Here is a 17,495-nt window from a genome sequence, read left to right on the forward strand (position 1 = left end):
AAATGTTTACAGCTAAGTCAAGTCATGTGTGCGTGTGAGGTCATGTCAGATTCTTTCCTCATACGCTACCGATCATTACATTTGCTGTGACAGGAAAGGTTAATCTGGAATGTTGCATTGAGCGATGTCACTACAGTTCTGATCAATAAAACATTGCTTGCATGTAACTAATCGTGCTTTGACAACAGTACCTCACCCTAGGCTCATTCAAACTAATGAGTGGTTGTTTGGGCCATAGTGACTGTGCTTTTGAGTTATAGGGACATTTGCCCATGTGCACAGATCACACAACAGGTTAAAATGTCAGAATAAATAATATGCAGAACTAAAAAAAAAAAGTTGATTTAATCTGCCTATAACAATATATACACTACTGGTTTATTCCTTGTAGCTCTAAAATTAGGGAATGGTACTTCAAAATCATCAAGTATTCAGATTAAAGATCAGAACACACACACACGACAAATATTAGTGAGTAGATGTGAGTTGCATTTAAAAGAGAAACTTGGGATGAAATGCCAAGTAACCCCAGTTATAACAAGCCTTTGATTTGTTCTTGCAGCTGTAGCTTGGCCTACAGAGCCATGGAGAGGGCTCTGCTGGTTCAAAGACAGTGCATACAGTTACGATATAAATGAAAACACAAAACATTCCACTACAAATATGACTTTATTGGACAACTTAATAATAATGTTCAATAAATTGAGTTGTATCAGTTGAAGTCTCTCCCTGGTATTCATTTTGCGCCACATTGGACTCCCATGACTGCACCTAGATCCATGGGGAAAAAGGCACAAATAAGCCTACTATTTCAAACAGACAGTCAGTTTGATATGAGAATGGGTTATGTCAGAATACAAAAGGTAACTTCACCATCAATCAGAAGTCTAACGCATTAATCATCATTCATAAACCCCCCGCCATTGCACTACAAATGTCGAGATCACAGTATTCACCTTCGTCTTTGAGGGAAACCTGAATGATGCAGGGTTCCTTCGTAGAAAGGAGCCACGCTGTTAATGGCTTACACGTCTCCTGCTCCAAGACAAGCCACATTAACTCTACGATTCCCTGAAGTCGCAAAGGCAAAAATAAGCACAAAAAAAGTTATTCACCAAGACTGGAGACAACCACATTGATGTCCATGCCTGGGTTATGAGTCAGAACAACAAAAGTCAACTTCACTGTCAATCAGAAGTCTAACGCGTTAAAACATCATTCATACAACAATGGATATTTTCTATGGTTATTGGATTGCCATTGCATGCAACTACCTCAAGAGAACACAAGGGGTTCCATGGTCCCAACGTGGACTCGAGGGCCATGCTGCGGACCACGTGCGCAGTCTCCGCACATGATTGTGGTGCTCGTAATGGCCTCCGACTTTCCTGGGGAATAGAATCAAAACATTAACGAAATGATTTAGCATCAAGGATGTTTAAAGTCAATCCAGATGTCAATAAATTAACCTTACCTTGAACGAGTCGTAAGTAGCTAGTTAGCCATTAGCTACTGGCCTTTTTACTGAGTTCCTTGCAAAATTACATAATAGGGATTAATTGACATTCACTCACTACAGTTTTCAATGTATAATCTTATAGCGTCCATCAAACAATATGGGTAAACACATTTCGCGTTTAGTCTGCACAGACTGAGCCATGCGTCTGTAATCAGACATACGCTCCATGTTCCTCTTGCTTGATGTAATGTGACCGGAAGACCCCCGACGAATTTATACTTGCTTGCAAAGCATATCCGGTAGCTAGCTGTGTACTTATTGGTGGAGAGACATCCTAGAATTTCCCCCCCTCCTCCACTGTTTCGGACTTCGCAATCTAAGTCCAACACCCACATATTCATTTCAGGAAGATGCAAGTTGGACCGGCACAGAGCCAGAGACACTTGATTACCGAAGCAAGAAGAGTAGCAACGCCACAGACAAACTGAAATGTTTTGATATCGTAACTCTTTGGGAATGCCTCTTTAAAACTTGGTTGTATCGACGCATTGCATTCTATGTAACTCGTACTACCCCGTGTGGACTGTATGATGGACTGGACGGTTAGCAGTCGGGCCCTATTGTGGTGCATTTTCACGTTACTGTGTAGTATTGACCCACTTCAAATGGTAAGTAGCTAACCTAACTTACGATACTGAACCTTAGTGGGAGGAATTGGCATATTGGCTAACTAGTTAGCTAATGGGTTTAGGGGTTAACACCTAGCTAATATTTACAACTAGTTAGCTAGCTGATATTTTTGGCTAAATGGTTATTAGCTAGCTAACGTTAGCTAGTATACTTGGCTGGTTGGCTAGCTAACAACCAGTCATATATTTTATGCCTAGTTAACTAGTGTCGACTCCAACTAAGCTAAGGCCAATATAGTATGTTGTTAAATTGCTTGAAGTAGTAGTATTAGCTAGTCTCCTGTTTTTGTAGTAGGGGTAAAATTACAGATAATGTATTCTACAGCATTTATTCAACAAACTACCCATTAAGTCACACTAGTTGGCTAATCTAACCATGCCATAAGATGAAGCCAAGGCATTAGAGCCAGGCTGGGGACCCTAGCTAAATTGATACGATTAGACTTTAGACCCCCATGTAACGAGTCTGTCAGTAAAGACCAATCAGGTGAAGTTCCACCACCTCACTGGTTGCTGGAGCAAGCCCATTGCTCTGTGTTAAATGTTTCTTTCTAAAACATAAAATAAAAATATTGTGATAGTGCTTTCAAAATGTAGCTATCCAACATGTAGCTTTATGAATAGCAGTGCAGGGATGTTTGTTTAACACACTCAGTGCCCTAGTAATTCAGCATGCTTGTTCTGGTTGTGCTCATACTCTTGCAGTCAGACTTGTAGGTAGAGCTGGGCAAAAATCCATATAGCGATAAATTTACTATTGTCATGATAACAATACATTGAACTATAAGTTTAACATTAATGTGGGCCAGTTTTTTATTTTCATTTATTACCCTTAATAATAATACTTTAAATGTTGTAGCTATCAGTTTCCCATCAACAATCACCCATATTAGAAAACGTATTTAAATTAAAATGTCACATTTCTCTAGTAGGCCCTTATAGGGTATTTAATGTATGATATCAGCAAAATGTCCATGATAAGTGGTCGGTTTGGTTGGTGTTGATAATTTTCAGTTTATTGTCCCAGTTATACTTGCAGGCCGTGCTACCATGTGCGTATAGACAGAGTTCAGTCTGTGTATGTTCTGTTTGACTGTGTGTGCGTCCTATCTTATCACAAGGCCAATGTCTGTGCAGGCACTTTGTGCGGGTGTATTAGGGTCTACGTGCAGCCGCGGCAGAGACGGTGCCACTGGTTTTTGACAAGTGGAAGGGAGCTCAAATGGCCATGCACAGAGAAATCACAAAACAAACATGCTTGATGTTTTAAGTCTCTGCACACACTAATATCTGGCCATCCGACCTGCCTACGTGTGCATTGCATGTGGGCAAAACAAGTAGACAATTAAAATAAAACCACAGTGAAATTTAATGCAAGGTGGTGTTGAGGGCAAGATGCTCAAGAAGGGACACGCAGGTTGTTCAACACAAAATATACATAACCTGGTCATGCATGGCCATTTGTACACCATGTAGGTTTAATTTCCTCACCTTTTCAAAAAAAACATTTCCTCTTCGATTTTGATCTGTGGTCACCAGATAATGAGCGTCATCAGTTCCTGTCTTAATTCATGCCTGCACACAAACTGTGAGCGCTACAGCGAGTCTACAAATGGGAGGAAACATTCAGACTGTTTTGGAAATGTTCCATTGAAGGTGAATTAATGGAGGCAAGGTTGATAAAGCACTTGCTAGAGTCGAGCATTAATTACCTTGTGCAAATTGTCAATTTTGCTGTCAATAACACCTCTTCAAGGCAATGGTCTGTTCTGATATAATAGGTCAGTTAACAGGGATCCTGCAGATTTAGGTTGGAAGGTCATTTCTACATTCAGTTCCACTAAGTATTTCTGAGTATTTCGGTTTCTGTTCTCCATGTCCCTTCTGGAGGGTGCATCTATTGTCAATGTTTTTCACTCTCTTTTTGATTGGGCCTATGAATTCTGTAGGCTAGTGCCTCCTCTCTTAGTGGTTCCAGTAGTGGTTGAGAACATTTAGGCCTAAGCCTAGATGCAATGTAAAAAAAAATAATAATACACTTTCTCACCGGTCTCTACCAGTGAGACCTTTAGCTCTAAGCATCAGTAGCATTACATTACTCTGAAAGACTACTTGTTTGCCCCTCCTTTGTGTTCCCTCTTCCCTGGAAGGCTTTGATTCCTATTGACTGATGGTGGGAAACCTGCCAATCACATGTACCTGATACCACTGCCTGAGAACTCTTAGGCATGTTCATTCTGTCTCTCTAATGGAACATGGCCTCATTGCAGAGGCAGAGTGAAAGCTCGGAACCTGCCAAGAATTGTTTCGCCAGGTTTGGGTATATTATGTAACCCTAGCAGTGTTACGCAATGTCTGACTTCTTTCCCTGGTAAAAAGCATTATGACATGTAAACCAAACGGGGCCTGCTCCAATGACCTTTTCTCTCTACTCCCGCTCCCAGATACAGACCAGTATAGAACTCCTCTATACTATCAATCATACCGTATAGCCTAACAACCGCATACAGATGTCCCAAGGATGTACTTTTAGGCCTGAAGGTGTTAAACGTTGTTTCGAACAGAGTGCTGCTTCTCACAAACTCCAACCGTCCGACAGATGTTCCAGAGATGTTGATTTTGAAACTGAGAGCAGGCTGGAGGTTTGTGGGGATGAATAATAATACATTGACATTGATGGTTATTGTTTTACTGTTCCTGGTACTGTTCTTATGAGGTGATAAGCCAGTGGGAACAACCACAGGTGTCCAGTATTGACACAAGCTCTCTCCGGTGTGTAGACTGTAAGATTACAGCAGGGTTAACTGAACAAACAAACCCAGAAACACACACGCTTCCTTCTACCATAGACATTTTTAGATAAACTGCTAAATAAATGAGCTGTAGCTAGCAAACAGCACCTAAGTCACGTGGTTAGGTTATAATTGCTTTGATTTCATCAGATAGGCCTAGCTTCATACAGTAACCTTGGGTTTCTTTCGTTACTCCAGCAGGCCGAGTGTGTTTGGTCTGGTCAATTTCGTAGACTGTAGATGGCTGGGAGGAAGACAACATAACAAGGCTGTCTGATTCATAGAAGGCCAGGGGTGATTCACTGAAGTGTACTCTGTTTGTTCTGGATGCCATGTGCTCCTCAGGCCCTGGCTTGCTGGTTGTGATGTGGGGGGGGGGGGCACATTGGTTTCTGGCCTAACAGCACTTAGGCCTAGTTCTCCCTTGTAAGTGTCTGAGTGCTGGGTAGGGCCTGGAGTAATTATAGATCAGTGATCTGCCTTTAACAGAAACAGCAGGGACTAGTTATACTATCCTGAGTGCCCTTTGGAGGGGAAGTTTCATCCCATTGAATTAAGACATTCAATTCTATGTTCTACTGTTCTAACTTTGGTTTGGCTGGAGGAGTGGGGGTGGGGTTAGTGGAGTAGGTTTGTACACACACAAGTCATGCACGGTATTAAAATCCCTCTGGCCCTAGCTGCCTCCTTTAGCTGGGTCATGGCTATAAGAGATGTATAGCTTTTGTGAAATGAATGTCAAAATATGTTTTTATGTTTTTGGTGTATTTTAGCTATCCCTAACCCTTCCTAACCTTAACCTGCTATGCAAATTATCCTAACCTGCTAGGGAAAGTTTTTTTTAAATTTTTTTTTTTACAAAAGCTGTATCCCATCTAGTCAAAACCCTTGAGCAGCCAGAGCACTCTACAGTACAGACACTCCCACCCGGCCTCTTCCTGTGCCAAAATCAAAATGAAGACTACGTATCGCATATCAGTGTGATGTTTTTTTTTTTTTAAAGATCCCTTGCACTCACTGACCACAGAGACTTCTAAGGAAAGAAACACCCCCTTGGCTTGACCGGGCCTCTGTTAGAGCTTAAAGTGTGGTCAGTGATTCAGGCGCGGCATACACCCACTTACGCCTGCATACATTTTTGGTTGTGTCATTCCTTCTCTCCAAAATTGCTGTCCATGTTTTTCTACTGAACCCAGTCAGTCTGCCCATGTGGGCTTGTGTCCCTCTCCCAGAGAGAGTGATATGAGAAGGACTGGAGAGAAACACATTCGCATGTCCATCTCAGCCCACTCTTTGTCTGTGCGGTGACTGAGAAACACATTTCTCCCTGAGTTCCACAGTAAAGCAAGCCGACCATGCTTGCTTTATCAGCCCAATATTTTTTTATGTAACCTTTATTTAACTAGGCAAGTCAGTTAAGAACAAATAATTATTTACAATGACTGCCTACCCTGGACGACACTGGGCAAATTGTGAGCCGCCCTATGGGACTCCCAATCACGGCCAGTTGTGATACAGCCTAGCATCGAACCAGGATCTGTAATGACACCTCTTGCACTGAGATGCAGTGCCTTAGACCGCTGTGCCACTCGGGAGCCAAAATGTTGATATTGGTGACTCTGCAGACAGCAGCATGTGGCTCTTTTGCAGAGGTTCTTAAATCTTGGCACACGTGTTCCTCCTCACACCCTTTGTGCACTAGCTGCACTCTTCAGTCTCCCAGTCCTGACCCTTACCTAGCCTTCCTCCCCACTCTTCAGTCTCACAGTCCTGACCCTTACCTAGCCTTCCTCCCCACTCTTCAGTCTCACAGTCCTGACCCTTACCTAGCCTTCCTCCCCACTCTTCAGTCTCCCCTGCCCCTTAGTCCTGACCCTTACCTAGCCTTCCTCCCCACTCTTCAGTCTCCCAGTCCTGACCCTTACCTAGCCTTCCTCCCCACTCTTCAGTCTCACAGTCCTGACCCTTACCTAGTCCTGACCCCCTTACCTAGCCTTCCTCCCCACTCTTCAGTCTCACAGTCCTGCCCCTTAGTCCTGACCCTTACCTAGCCTTCCTCCCCACTCTTCAGTCTCACAGTCCTGCCCCTTACCTAGCCTTCCTCCCCACTCTTCAGTCTCCCAGTCCTGACCCTTACCTAGCCTTCCTCCCCACTCTTCAGTCTCCCAGTCCTGACCCCCAGACCCTTACCTAGCCTTCCTCCCCACTCTTCAGTCTCCCAGTCCTGACCCTTACCTAGCCTTCCTCCCCACTCTTCAGTCTCCCAGTCCTGACCCTTACCTAGCCTTCCTCCCCACTCTTCAGTCTCCCAGTCCTGACCCTTACCTAGCCTTCCTCCCCACTCTTCAGTCTCCCAGTCCTAACCCCAGACCCTTACCTAGCCTTCCTCCCCACTCTTCAGTCTCCCAGTCCTGACCCTTACCTAGCCTTCCCGCCCACTCTTATCACAGACTCCCTTTTGAAAACAACAAATAAAAGCTCTGCATGGTCAATCTGACGTCTGAAGTGGCCGTACAGCATTTACTGCAAAGCAGCCTCCAGTCTTCAGAGCTTTCATGCTTATTGTTCTTAGCGGAGCAGAGCTATTGTGAAGGAGGTTGTCAAAGGAGTGAGTTTGTTTTATACAGGACGTACTGCCCCAACCTACTGTCAACTAATTATGTAAAAAAAAAAGAGGCACAGAGCTTGATTTGGCCTCTGCGTGCCTCCTTTTCTCATTTTTCAAGTGAAGTGAAGGTCTTGTTAGGGACTATGCGAGCACAGACGAACTGAAGCATGCAGAAGCCTTAACTCCCCCGCGGGCAGGTAGCGAGATCTAACCCCTCATCTGTTCCTAAGTGTTTTACACAGCCAGTTTGGGGAGAAGGTAATGTTTGGCGATATGGGGCAGCAGTTAATCCTTGCAACCTTTCGGTTACTAGTCCAACACTCTAACCACTAGGCTACCCTGCCGCCCCGGCAGTCCTTGAGGGAAACAGTCCTTCTCAGTATTGGCATTCCTCTGGGGCCTTATAAACTGCAGGAGGTTCTCTGTTATGGCAGCACATTGCCTGTATTCCTATGTAGTGTAGACTATTTTATAGTTGGGTATGATCAAACTGATTATGAATCAGTGTTCAAAAATACCACCATTTAATTAGTTGAAACCGTTCATTATTCATCACGTATACAATACAACGGCACACATGCGTCCTTGGCTCTATGGCTATATTTTCCATTATTATAGTGTCTAGCCATAGAGGCCATGGTCATATCAGGGCTGATATGGCCAGAGTTCTTTGGTCAACAGAAGGTACTTGCATTGGCTGTAGATTAAACTCTTTTTGAAAGAGGTGAATACTAAGATTAGGCCCTTGGCTTATGTTGAATACCACTAAGAAGACTATCTTCTGTTCCCCTATAGATGTGCTTTTACAGTATTTTGTGTTCTGTCTTGCAGAGTTTCTGCCGCGCCAGCACCGTCTCCCTCCCCGAAAGCCTGCTCTTTGTGTCCACCCTGGATGGAAACCTACACGCCGTCAGCAAGAAATCAGGCTCTATCAAATGGACGCTGAAAGAGGGTAAGGAAGAAGAGGAGAGTCCTGAGTAATTCACTAGCGCCTTTGTTTGTCTCTATCAATCTTTAGCTGCTGTTTGAGTTACACCTGTGAAACAAAGTGCCATTGTTGTTCCACAAGGATCACAATCGAGACCCCTTTAGTTTGTGAAAGTGAAGACGAGCTCTATTTCGTCTTTTGTTGAATGGTGGAAACCAGATTCAGAGCAGAAACATTATTTTCAGAACTAATCACACAGTGTACGAGGCAGTGGGAAGAATGCACGTGTCGGCCTACTTTTTTTTACCTCAGCTGCGTATCATTGCATGTACTAATACTGTAATTACAGCTATTGAGGTACTGAATGGTTAGAGAAATCAACACTGCTCTAGTGAGCGTGGGAGTAGGCTGTCGATCATAAACTATGGTAACTGTGTTATTCTCAGGCCTACCTCTCATAAAGGGATGTATTGACAGATTATTTTTCACTGTGTAAATGGCATTTTTGAGGCATTTCTGGGTTTAGATAATGGTGGGTGTTTTCACTGTATTTTCTGCTCTCCCGGCGAATGAGTAAATGCAGTGAACTCTTTGCTCACGCATGCTAACCTGGTAATCATTAACCTGGAGAGAGTGGGACAGATATAGCCTTTAATCGTGGTCAGCCATAATAGGCAGGGGTGAACTGCTCTGCTGTATTTATATTTCTCTTGTTTTTGTTCTACTTTATTTTATAGTACTACTGATAATGATTACTGCGTTGTTGGAAAAGAGCTTGCAAGAAAGGCGTTTCATTGTACTTGCTTGTGCACATGACAATAAAAAAAAACACATCTAAACACCCTGTCTGAGGTTACATGGTCAGAATGAGCATTGGTATGATTAGCATACTAATGCAGGGTCCATTTACTAGAAGTCATGTAGCTAGGCTAGTAACGTTACTGAAACTCCATGTTGGATTCAAGGTGAACAACACATGCAAACCGTATCAGATGGGCTGAATAACAGGGAAACGGTGGATCACAAATGGTTGACCTTTCATGTCAAACCAGCGAGTCACACCTGATACTGTATAACATCATTAATAAACATGAGAATATGGAATTGGTCCCATCTGAGCCCTGTGTTTCCTTAAAAGGCCATTTTAATATGAACATGGACAGGGATAGCACCAGGTCGCCTTTCTCAAACATCTGCTGTCTTCCCTGAAGCCTAACTAACTAAAGCCCACATCCAGGAGATAGGCAGGTCTTCCCTGAGGCCTAACTGACTAATGCCCACAGAAGGAGCCTGGAGGGAGGTAGGAACCTGTCACTCAGGCCCAGCAGGTAGGATCCAACCCAGGGTTGGCATGGGTCCCATCCCTGGCATGTCCTTTTTATGGGGCCAAACCACGCCCACAAGCAACCTAGCAACATTCAAAGCCGTGCTGATTGGTCAGAGTTCGGAGATACTGATTAAGTAAATACGCGGAAGATAGCTGAAGAGGTATCCCGGCGAACTGGGAGTTCGTAGTTTGCTCGTGCGTGCCATGCCACGAACCGCGGGAGTTCCGCGGCTTCGTTTTGAAATTATCCTAACTAAAGGCAAGCAACAAGTTACTGTAGATGGCTAACATTACATTATTGTCAGTAATGGTGAATGAATAGAGCTAGCATCTCTTTTAGTTGCGTACCAGCACAAATGTAATGTAGCTAAGTATCTCAATAGTCATTTTGTAAACACTTCGAACTCCTAGTGTGGTCAACGCATTACTAGACAGCTTCAACCCAATCGGTGATGTAAGCTAGCGATAACACTTGATATAAGTCACATCTTACTTATCTCCAAAAACAATTAAACTATCCATGATGTCAATGCTATCCATCTGGTCAATCAAGCTGGTTGCAGTCACAAACTAAAAAGCTTCATAGTTAAATGCAACTTCATATCCAAATTCAGGGGAAATGCAAAGTAAGGATGGCAATGTTTTGGAGGCGATTCTGTCTGTAGCGTTTGTTCTTTTAAAACGCAGGAACAACTGAACTCTGACCAATCAGCGCAGCTTTGAATGTTGCTAGGATAAATGGTAGGCGTGGATAAAACGATGCATCGCTGTCTTGACCCTGCTGCACCTACCAGTGACATTTATGACACGCCGGGCAAGTATACTCGTTCATACAACAACACACACATCAATAGTCAGTGTGTCCTCCCAAACAGTTACGCTATCAGGTGAGGTGCATATTCAGTGAAGGGAAAGAACATTGAGGTCGGAACACGGCTCTCTGTCGTTACAAATGGAGAAAACACAGATCCACAAATAATTTGAAAACAAACTCAATTTTGATAAACTCCCATATCTACTTGGTGAAATTCCACAGTGTGCCATCACAGCAGCAAGATGTGTGACCTGTTGCCACAAGAAAAGGGCAACCAGTGAAAAACAAACACCATTGTAAATACAACCCACATTTATGTTTATTTATTTTCCCTTCTGTACTTTAACCATTTGTACATTGTTACAACACTGTATATATACATAATATGACATTTGAAATGTCTTTTCTTTTGAAACTTCTGTATGTGTATTGTTTACTGTTAATTTTTATTGTTTATTTCACTTTTGTATATTATCTACCTCACTTGCTTTGGCAATGTTAACACATGTTTCCCATGCCAATAAAGCCCCTTGAATTGAATTGAAAACGTTCTACTAAAAAATATATACATCTCCTGCATGGTCGTCCGTAAAAGATGTCATCACACAATTGGCCTACCTGTGTAAACGCAGTTCCAGGTAAACCACCCAGCACAGACCTCTGCCAGTCAGAGCAGAGGTTCCATCTGGCTGACCTTGTGGACTCCACTGCCACTGTGTGTGTTTGTCTAGTAGTAATGTCATTACGCCCTGGTCCCTGTGTGTGCCAGTTTGGCAGGGTGGCCTGGGTGCTGTATCACATTCAGTGAGGTGCGACATTACAGGACATTCAGATAGTAATATATGATGTAGAACAGACCTGCTTCTCTATCATGTAGAATAGGGAATCATGTCCGCTCTATACAATACATTTCTAGCTGCGAAGTTCAGAATACGACCTGGGCCTTTACAGTGAGTATTAATGTGTCCCCTGTGGGCTACTGGCCACTGTTTATTTAGGCTATACTGTTGTCATTAGCTAAATAAGGGGCGTTGGCCTCTTATCAGTTAGGACAAGTGTGGTTTAAGGAGCCGCTTAACCTGAGACCAACAATGCAGGGGTGTATGCTGACAATTTTTACAAGGAGCATGTGTGGCGTAAGTTGAAAAATATAGGCGCGCACAAAGATTAATTTAGGAGCAAAATTTAAAATATTTGCGATATTAAAGCTGGATTCTTAATTCTTCCTTTCACAAGATCAGAGAGTAAAAGATCCCTGACCTTAAAGTTTTCAGTAAACCTTCTGAGTTAATTCTGTGTTTGGGAGTAATCGTTTATGAACTGAAGAACTATGGGGTTTATATTCAAACAGGAAAGACAGCAGTGTAGTGGTTCATATTGTGTACTGTATACATGCTGCTGATTCTTGATCAACCGGTACTGTCATCATTTGTAGTGTACTATTCATGGCACTGATGACTGAAAGGCACATTTTCTTCCGTTTTCTTCTGTGGACAGATCCTGTTCTGCAGGTTCCAACACATGTGGCGGAGTAAGTATCCTGAAGACTGTGTGTTTGTCAGTTTTTGTGTGCGAGTCTGTCAGTTTGGGTGTCATAGTGTATTGAGTGCAACAGGAAATTAACACAATGTGCTGAGCATGCATAACTGTTTTTTGTCCTGTTCTGCTTGAGCAATAAGACTACTCTATTCAAAATACAACCGGGTTCATTGATGACTGATCTGACAATGTGTAAGCCCTGTCCAACAATCAAATCCAACTTTATTTAGGCCTATAGTGCACAGGTGTCATAGCACACTTCACCTTGAATTATGTATGATCTGTCGGAGTGTTAACATTCTCTACCCCATCTCTCTCTCGCCGTAGGCCAGCTTTTCTGCCTGACCCTAACGATGGCAGCCTGTACTCTCTAGGAGGGAAGAACAACGAGGGACTGACTGTAAGAGGAACCACTGAACCCCCTTATTAGACTAACAGGGTCACCCCTCACTAGAGAGGAACCACTGAACCCCCTTATTAGACTAACAGGGTCACCCCTCACTAGAGAGGAACCACTGAACCCCCTTATTAGACTAACAGGGTCACCCCTCACTAGAGAGGAACTGACAGTTTCCTCTTTCTCTAGAAGGCCTCTACATATCTGCCAACCACAGGTGATAAGCAAGTCACGCAAAACATGTAGTGCACATAGGTGTGTGTGTGTGCGCGCACATCATATATTTCTGTTTGGCGTGGTTGTAGTAGCAGAGTCTGTGTGAGATTGTGAGTGAGTATGTGGTTTGTGATGAAATGGCATTGCTCAACATTGACCCCTTGATATTGATACACTAACAGTAAACATGCTTATGAGTGGGCCAATGGACATTTCCCTGTTTTCCACAGAAACTGCCTTTCACCATACCTGAGCTGGTCCAGGCGTCGCCCTGCCGCAGCTCTGACGGGATCATCTACATGGGTAACTCTTCCAGCTCTCAGACCTGGAGTATATGACGACACACACACACTGACATGACATGTAGACATTTCGAACAGACCAGGAACAGTTTGGACTACGTTGTCATGGTTATCTACTCTACCAAGCGGGACTACTGTTCAATTTCCCGATCAGGCTGACCTCTAATGAATGAATAGAATCTTGTTAGAACTAAAAGACGTTATACTACATTTCCATTCCTTTCACCTCACGGTCATCATAACTCCTGCTCCTTTGAATATACTGCGGCACGAAGGCGTGACCGTAATCTAACCTATCTACCGTGCCATTGTTCAGCGGAGAAAATGGATGTCATGTTTCTTAGTCCTGTAGAAGTTTTCACACCCATTCACTGAAGCCACTGCGAGCACAAAGGGAGAATTTTCTGTGTTAATTGTCAAACCTGTTGGCCAATGGCAATTTTCACCTTACATTGTGCTAGACAGACAACCGTAATCTTCAGTCTAAAGCCGTCCTGCAAAGTCAGTTTGAGGAGCAGCTCAGCCAACAACATCTTACTCACGGGTGGGGCCACCAGCACTGCAGATGGGACACTGTTTCGTAATCCATCAGGCGTTGTTATTACAGTCCAGCCAGAATAACGATTAATGTCACTCCCTTCACCAACACAATAGGGAGACAGTGCACTACCAGGGCATGGGGTGTTTTTAATAAGACTATAGGTAGGTTAACACCCATTACCCCCTGGGAGAATGCTGGGTGCTAGCCCACCTTTACTTAACTGAGGTTGCCCGCCCTCTGTCCCTCCCATTAACTCAAAGTATAATGAGCATAATAAACAACTCAGATTGAATGTGGTTCAACTGCATGTATGGCTCTTCTTTCAGACCAGAGACAAGTAGGTTTTTACAATGTTATTAGGCTGACTGCTCTGTGTTTCCTAGGGCTGGGCGATGTGGCCTAAAAAGAACCATGCATAATAAGGATTCACTTCTTGTAGCAGGCATTATAGAGCATTAACACGGGTCTCATACACATTCTCTCAATTACAAGCCCACGTGTTAGTGAGTATCCAGTTAATATTTATATTTCAAGTTTAGCTAACTTGGATCTATTTGGTAGTTGACTAGATAGAACAGTTGAATTGTTATGAACACACCCTTCTGTCCGTCTCCAACTGTTTGAACAGCATGCTAGCCAGATGTTGAAATCAAGTGGCCTACCGAGAATGAGAATGAGTTGCCAATTCCTTATATATTTGTGTTTTTATACTTATTGCATATTTATTAAAACACAGACTAGACAGCTTGAATAATAGGCTTTGGCTAAAATGCTCCTAGTGGTACGCAATGCCACGTGCGACTGAAACTGAGCATGAAAAGGAGACGAGACCAAAAAGACACGAGAAGTGGACATAAACTCCCATACAAACAAATGAATTCAATATATATCACCCAGCCCTATTGTGTCCATGTGTTTGTGTCCTCATGATGTCCTTATGTCTGTTTTTGTATCACTTTGTGTGTATGCGCAGGTAAGAAGCAGGACCTGTGGTACGTGGTGGACCTGTTGACAGGGGAGAAGCAGCAGACCCTCACTTCCTCCTTTGCTGAGATGCTGTGTCCCTCCTCCTCCCTGCTCTACCTGGGACGCACCGGTAGGCACCTGTAGCCCAGCCTACACCTGGCTGGCTTGGGGTCTAAACATCTCTATGGGATATTCATTATTCACTTCTCCCCCTTAAGCCACTGGGCCTCCCGGGTGGCGCAGTAGTTAAGGGCGCTGTACTGCAGCGCCAGCTGTGCCAGGCTCTGGAGGTCTGTGGGGCGATGCACAATAGGCCTAGCGTCGTTCGGGTTAGGGAGGGCTTGGACGGTAGGGATATCCTTGTCTCATCGCGCACCAGCGACTCCTGTGGCGGGCCCGGCGCAGTGCACGCTAACCAAGGTTGCCAGGTGCACGGTGTTTCCTCCGACACATTGGTGCGGCTGGCTTTCAGGTTGGATGTGCACTGTGTTAAGAAGCAGTGCGGCTTTGTTGGGTTGTGTATCGGAGGACGCATGACTTTCAACCTTAGTCTCTCCCGAGCCTGTACGGAAGTTGTAGCGATGAGACAAGATAGTAGCTACTAAAACAATTGGGTACCATGAAATTGGGGAGAAAAGGGGGTAAAATAAAAAAAGCCACTGGGCAATCCCTATGAGGTTCAGTTAGGCCCAGGCCTAGACGGTACAAACAAATTAGCTGGGATAGGCTGGAGATAAGGTACCTATGGAGATTAAGTAAGTAGATTTGGGACTGTGGGGAAAGGATAGTTAGGGCTGAACAGGTGAAGCCAGGAAGAGGCAGGGATGTAGAGGGGACAGGGGTTGGGGACAAACGGGTCTATCCATAGAAACGAATAGACAGAACACATCTCTATGAGCCTGGGCCTAACTGAACCTCATAGGGATTGCCCAGTGGCTTTTTTATTTTACCCCCTTTTCTCCCCAATTTCATGGTATCCAATTGTTTTAGTAGCTACTATCTTGTCTCATCGCTACAACTTCTGTACAGGCTCGGGAAAGACTAAGGTTGACATTTTCCACATCCTCATTCACATCCCCTTTACAGACCTGGGATCAGCTCCCCTCCCCCAATCCTAACCTTAACCATTAGAGGGGAAAATGTGAATCTGACCCAAGGTCAGCGATTAGGGGCAACTTTACTGCCTTGGAAAGGCTACTCTACTTCCATGTCCATTTGTACTCCCAGTTATTACTGCGGTGATCTGTCATACCCTGTGTCCTATGGCATCCGCTTAATTTTGATGTCACTTTAGATGACTTGTGTGTGGCTTGTTGTAGATATTTATGGCGGTTGTAAAGGTCAGGCTGCCAGGGCAGCAGTCCAAGAAGTATAAATGCTTTGAGACATGGAGACCTCTGTCAGGGGAACATGAATTTGGCCAGTGTTGTCACCATAGCTGTATAGTTGTAATGAGCGCTCTCACCATTTCTTCCCAAAGCACAATATCACCATGGGTTGAGTCCTGCTGAGTTTAGTTTCACTACTCTGGCATATCCTACATGTTCTAGGCTACAGTATATGATGTTGTCCCTTCCCCAGAGTACACTATCACCATGTACGACACCAAGAGTAGAGAGCTCCGCTGGAATGCCACCTACTTCGACTACGCCTCCACGCTGCCTGACGACGACACCAGATACAGTAAGACATGCGTTTATATCTCTCGATAGCGACAGTGAATGTAGGCTATGTATGTGAGAGACTGAGTTGTTTGAGACCTGCTGTCTGGTAGGGCTGTGATGATGCCAGTATCACAATATATTTTCCATGGCAAAAATGAAAACAGGAAGCAGATGTAACTCTTTGGTCCTGTAAAAACCTGCTGGATGTAACATATTGTGTGCTATAGCTTGGAAAATAAATACGTGTGAATCTGGATGACAACAATGATGTTTGTTTCCAACATCAGGGCTGTTTTCCTAAAGAAGTTAAATCCGCTTCGTGTTTTTGTTTCCTTGCCATGATACTAACGAGTATTGTGTTACTGATATCGTCCTGCTCTCTGGTTGAAAGCATATCTCATAGAACATAGATCCAGGGAGATGATTTTCTACTGTCATTATCCTCACAACATATTACTATTGAACATCATCCAATATCAAAGGAAACTAATATTAAATACACTGCTCAAAAAAATGGGGAACACTAAAATAACACATCCTAGATCTGAATGAATGAAATATTCTTATTAAATACTTTTTTCTTTACATAGTTGAAACTGCTGACAACAAAATCACACAAAAATTATCAATGGAAATGAAATTTATCAACCCATGGAGGTCTGGATTTGGAGTCACACTCCAAATTAAAGTGGAAAACCACACTACAGGCTGATCCAACTTTGATGTAATGTCCTTAAAACAAGTCAAAATGAGGCTCAGTAGTGTGTGTGGCCTCCACGTGCCTGTATGACCTCCCTACAACGCCTGGGCATGCTCCTGATGAGGTGGCGGATGGTCTCCTGAGGGATCTCCTCCCAGACCTGGACTAAAGCATCCGCCAACTCCTGGACAGTCTGTGGTGCAGTCTGTGGCGTTGGTGGATGGAGCGAGACATGATGTCCCAGATGTGCTCAATTGGATTCAGGTCTGGGGAACGGACGGGCCAGTCCATAGCATCAATGCCTTCCTCTTGCAGGAACTGCTGACACACTCCAGCCACATGAGGTCTAGCATTGTCTTGCATTATGAGGAACCCAGGGCCAACCGCACCAGCATATGGCCTCACAAGGGGTCTGAGGATCTCATCTCGGTACCTAATGGCAGTCAGGCTACCTCTGGCGAGCACATGGAGGGCTGTGCGGCCCCCCCAAAGAAATGCCACCCCACATCATGACTGACCCACCGCCAAACCGGTCATGCTGGAGGATGTTGCA

The 17,495-nt window shown here is 44.0% G+C and overlaps 1 protein-coding gene, 1 long non-coding RNA gene and 1 other non-coding gene across 3 annotated transcripts in view; 1 reads left to right on the forward strand and 2 right to left on the reverse strand.

The window, feature by feature from the left end:
* Positions 1-396: 396 nt before the first annotated feature.
* LOC139424094 (uncharacterized) lies at positions 397-1,705 on the reverse strand. The gene is made up of 4 exons (XR_011635904.1): positions 1,475-1,705; positions 1,275-1,388; positions 957-1,071; positions 397-771 (listed from the first exon to the last, which is right to left on the reverse strand). It is a non-coding gene; the product is annotated as an uncharacterized lncRNA (long non-coding RNA).
* LOC139365353 (small nucleolar RNA SNORA50) lies at positions 478-619 on the reverse strand. Its single transcript, XR_011626639.1, has one exon. It is a non-coding gene; the product is annotated as a small nucleolar RNA SNORA50 (small nucleolar RNA).
* A 55-nt stretch (positions 1,706-1,760) lies between the features above and the next one.
* Positions 1,761-17,495, forward strand: part of LOC139365194 (serine/threonine-protein kinase/endoribonuclease IRE1-like) — a 28,331-nt gene continuing 12,596 nt past the window's right edge. Inside the window, exons 1-7 of the mRNA XM_071102651.1 lie at positions 1,761-2,127; positions 8,380-8,500; positions 12,115-12,148; positions 12,484-12,556; positions 13,000-13,072; positions 14,586-14,708; positions 16,160-16,261. Coding sequence (XP_070958752.1) covers positions 2,047-2,127; positions 8,380-8,500; positions 12,115-12,148; positions 12,484-12,556; positions 13,000-13,072; positions 14,586-14,708; positions 16,160-16,261 — 607 coding nt within the window. The 5' untranslated portion in view covers positions 1,761-2,046. The remainder of the gene's footprint in view (positions 2,128-8,379; positions 8,501-12,114; positions 12,149-12,483; positions 12,557-12,999; positions 13,073-14,585; positions 14,709-16,159; positions 16,262-17,495) is intronic.

The sequence above is a fragment of the Oncorhynchus clarkii genome, chromosome 13 (assembly GCF_045791955.1).
Source record: "Oncorhynchus clarkii lewisi isolate Uvic-CL-2024 chromosome 13, UVic_Ocla_1.0, whole genome shotgun sequence".
Classification (NCBI taxonomy): Eukaryota; Metazoa; Chordata; class Actinopteri; order Salmoniformes; family Salmonidae; genus Oncorhynchus; species Oncorhynchus clarkii.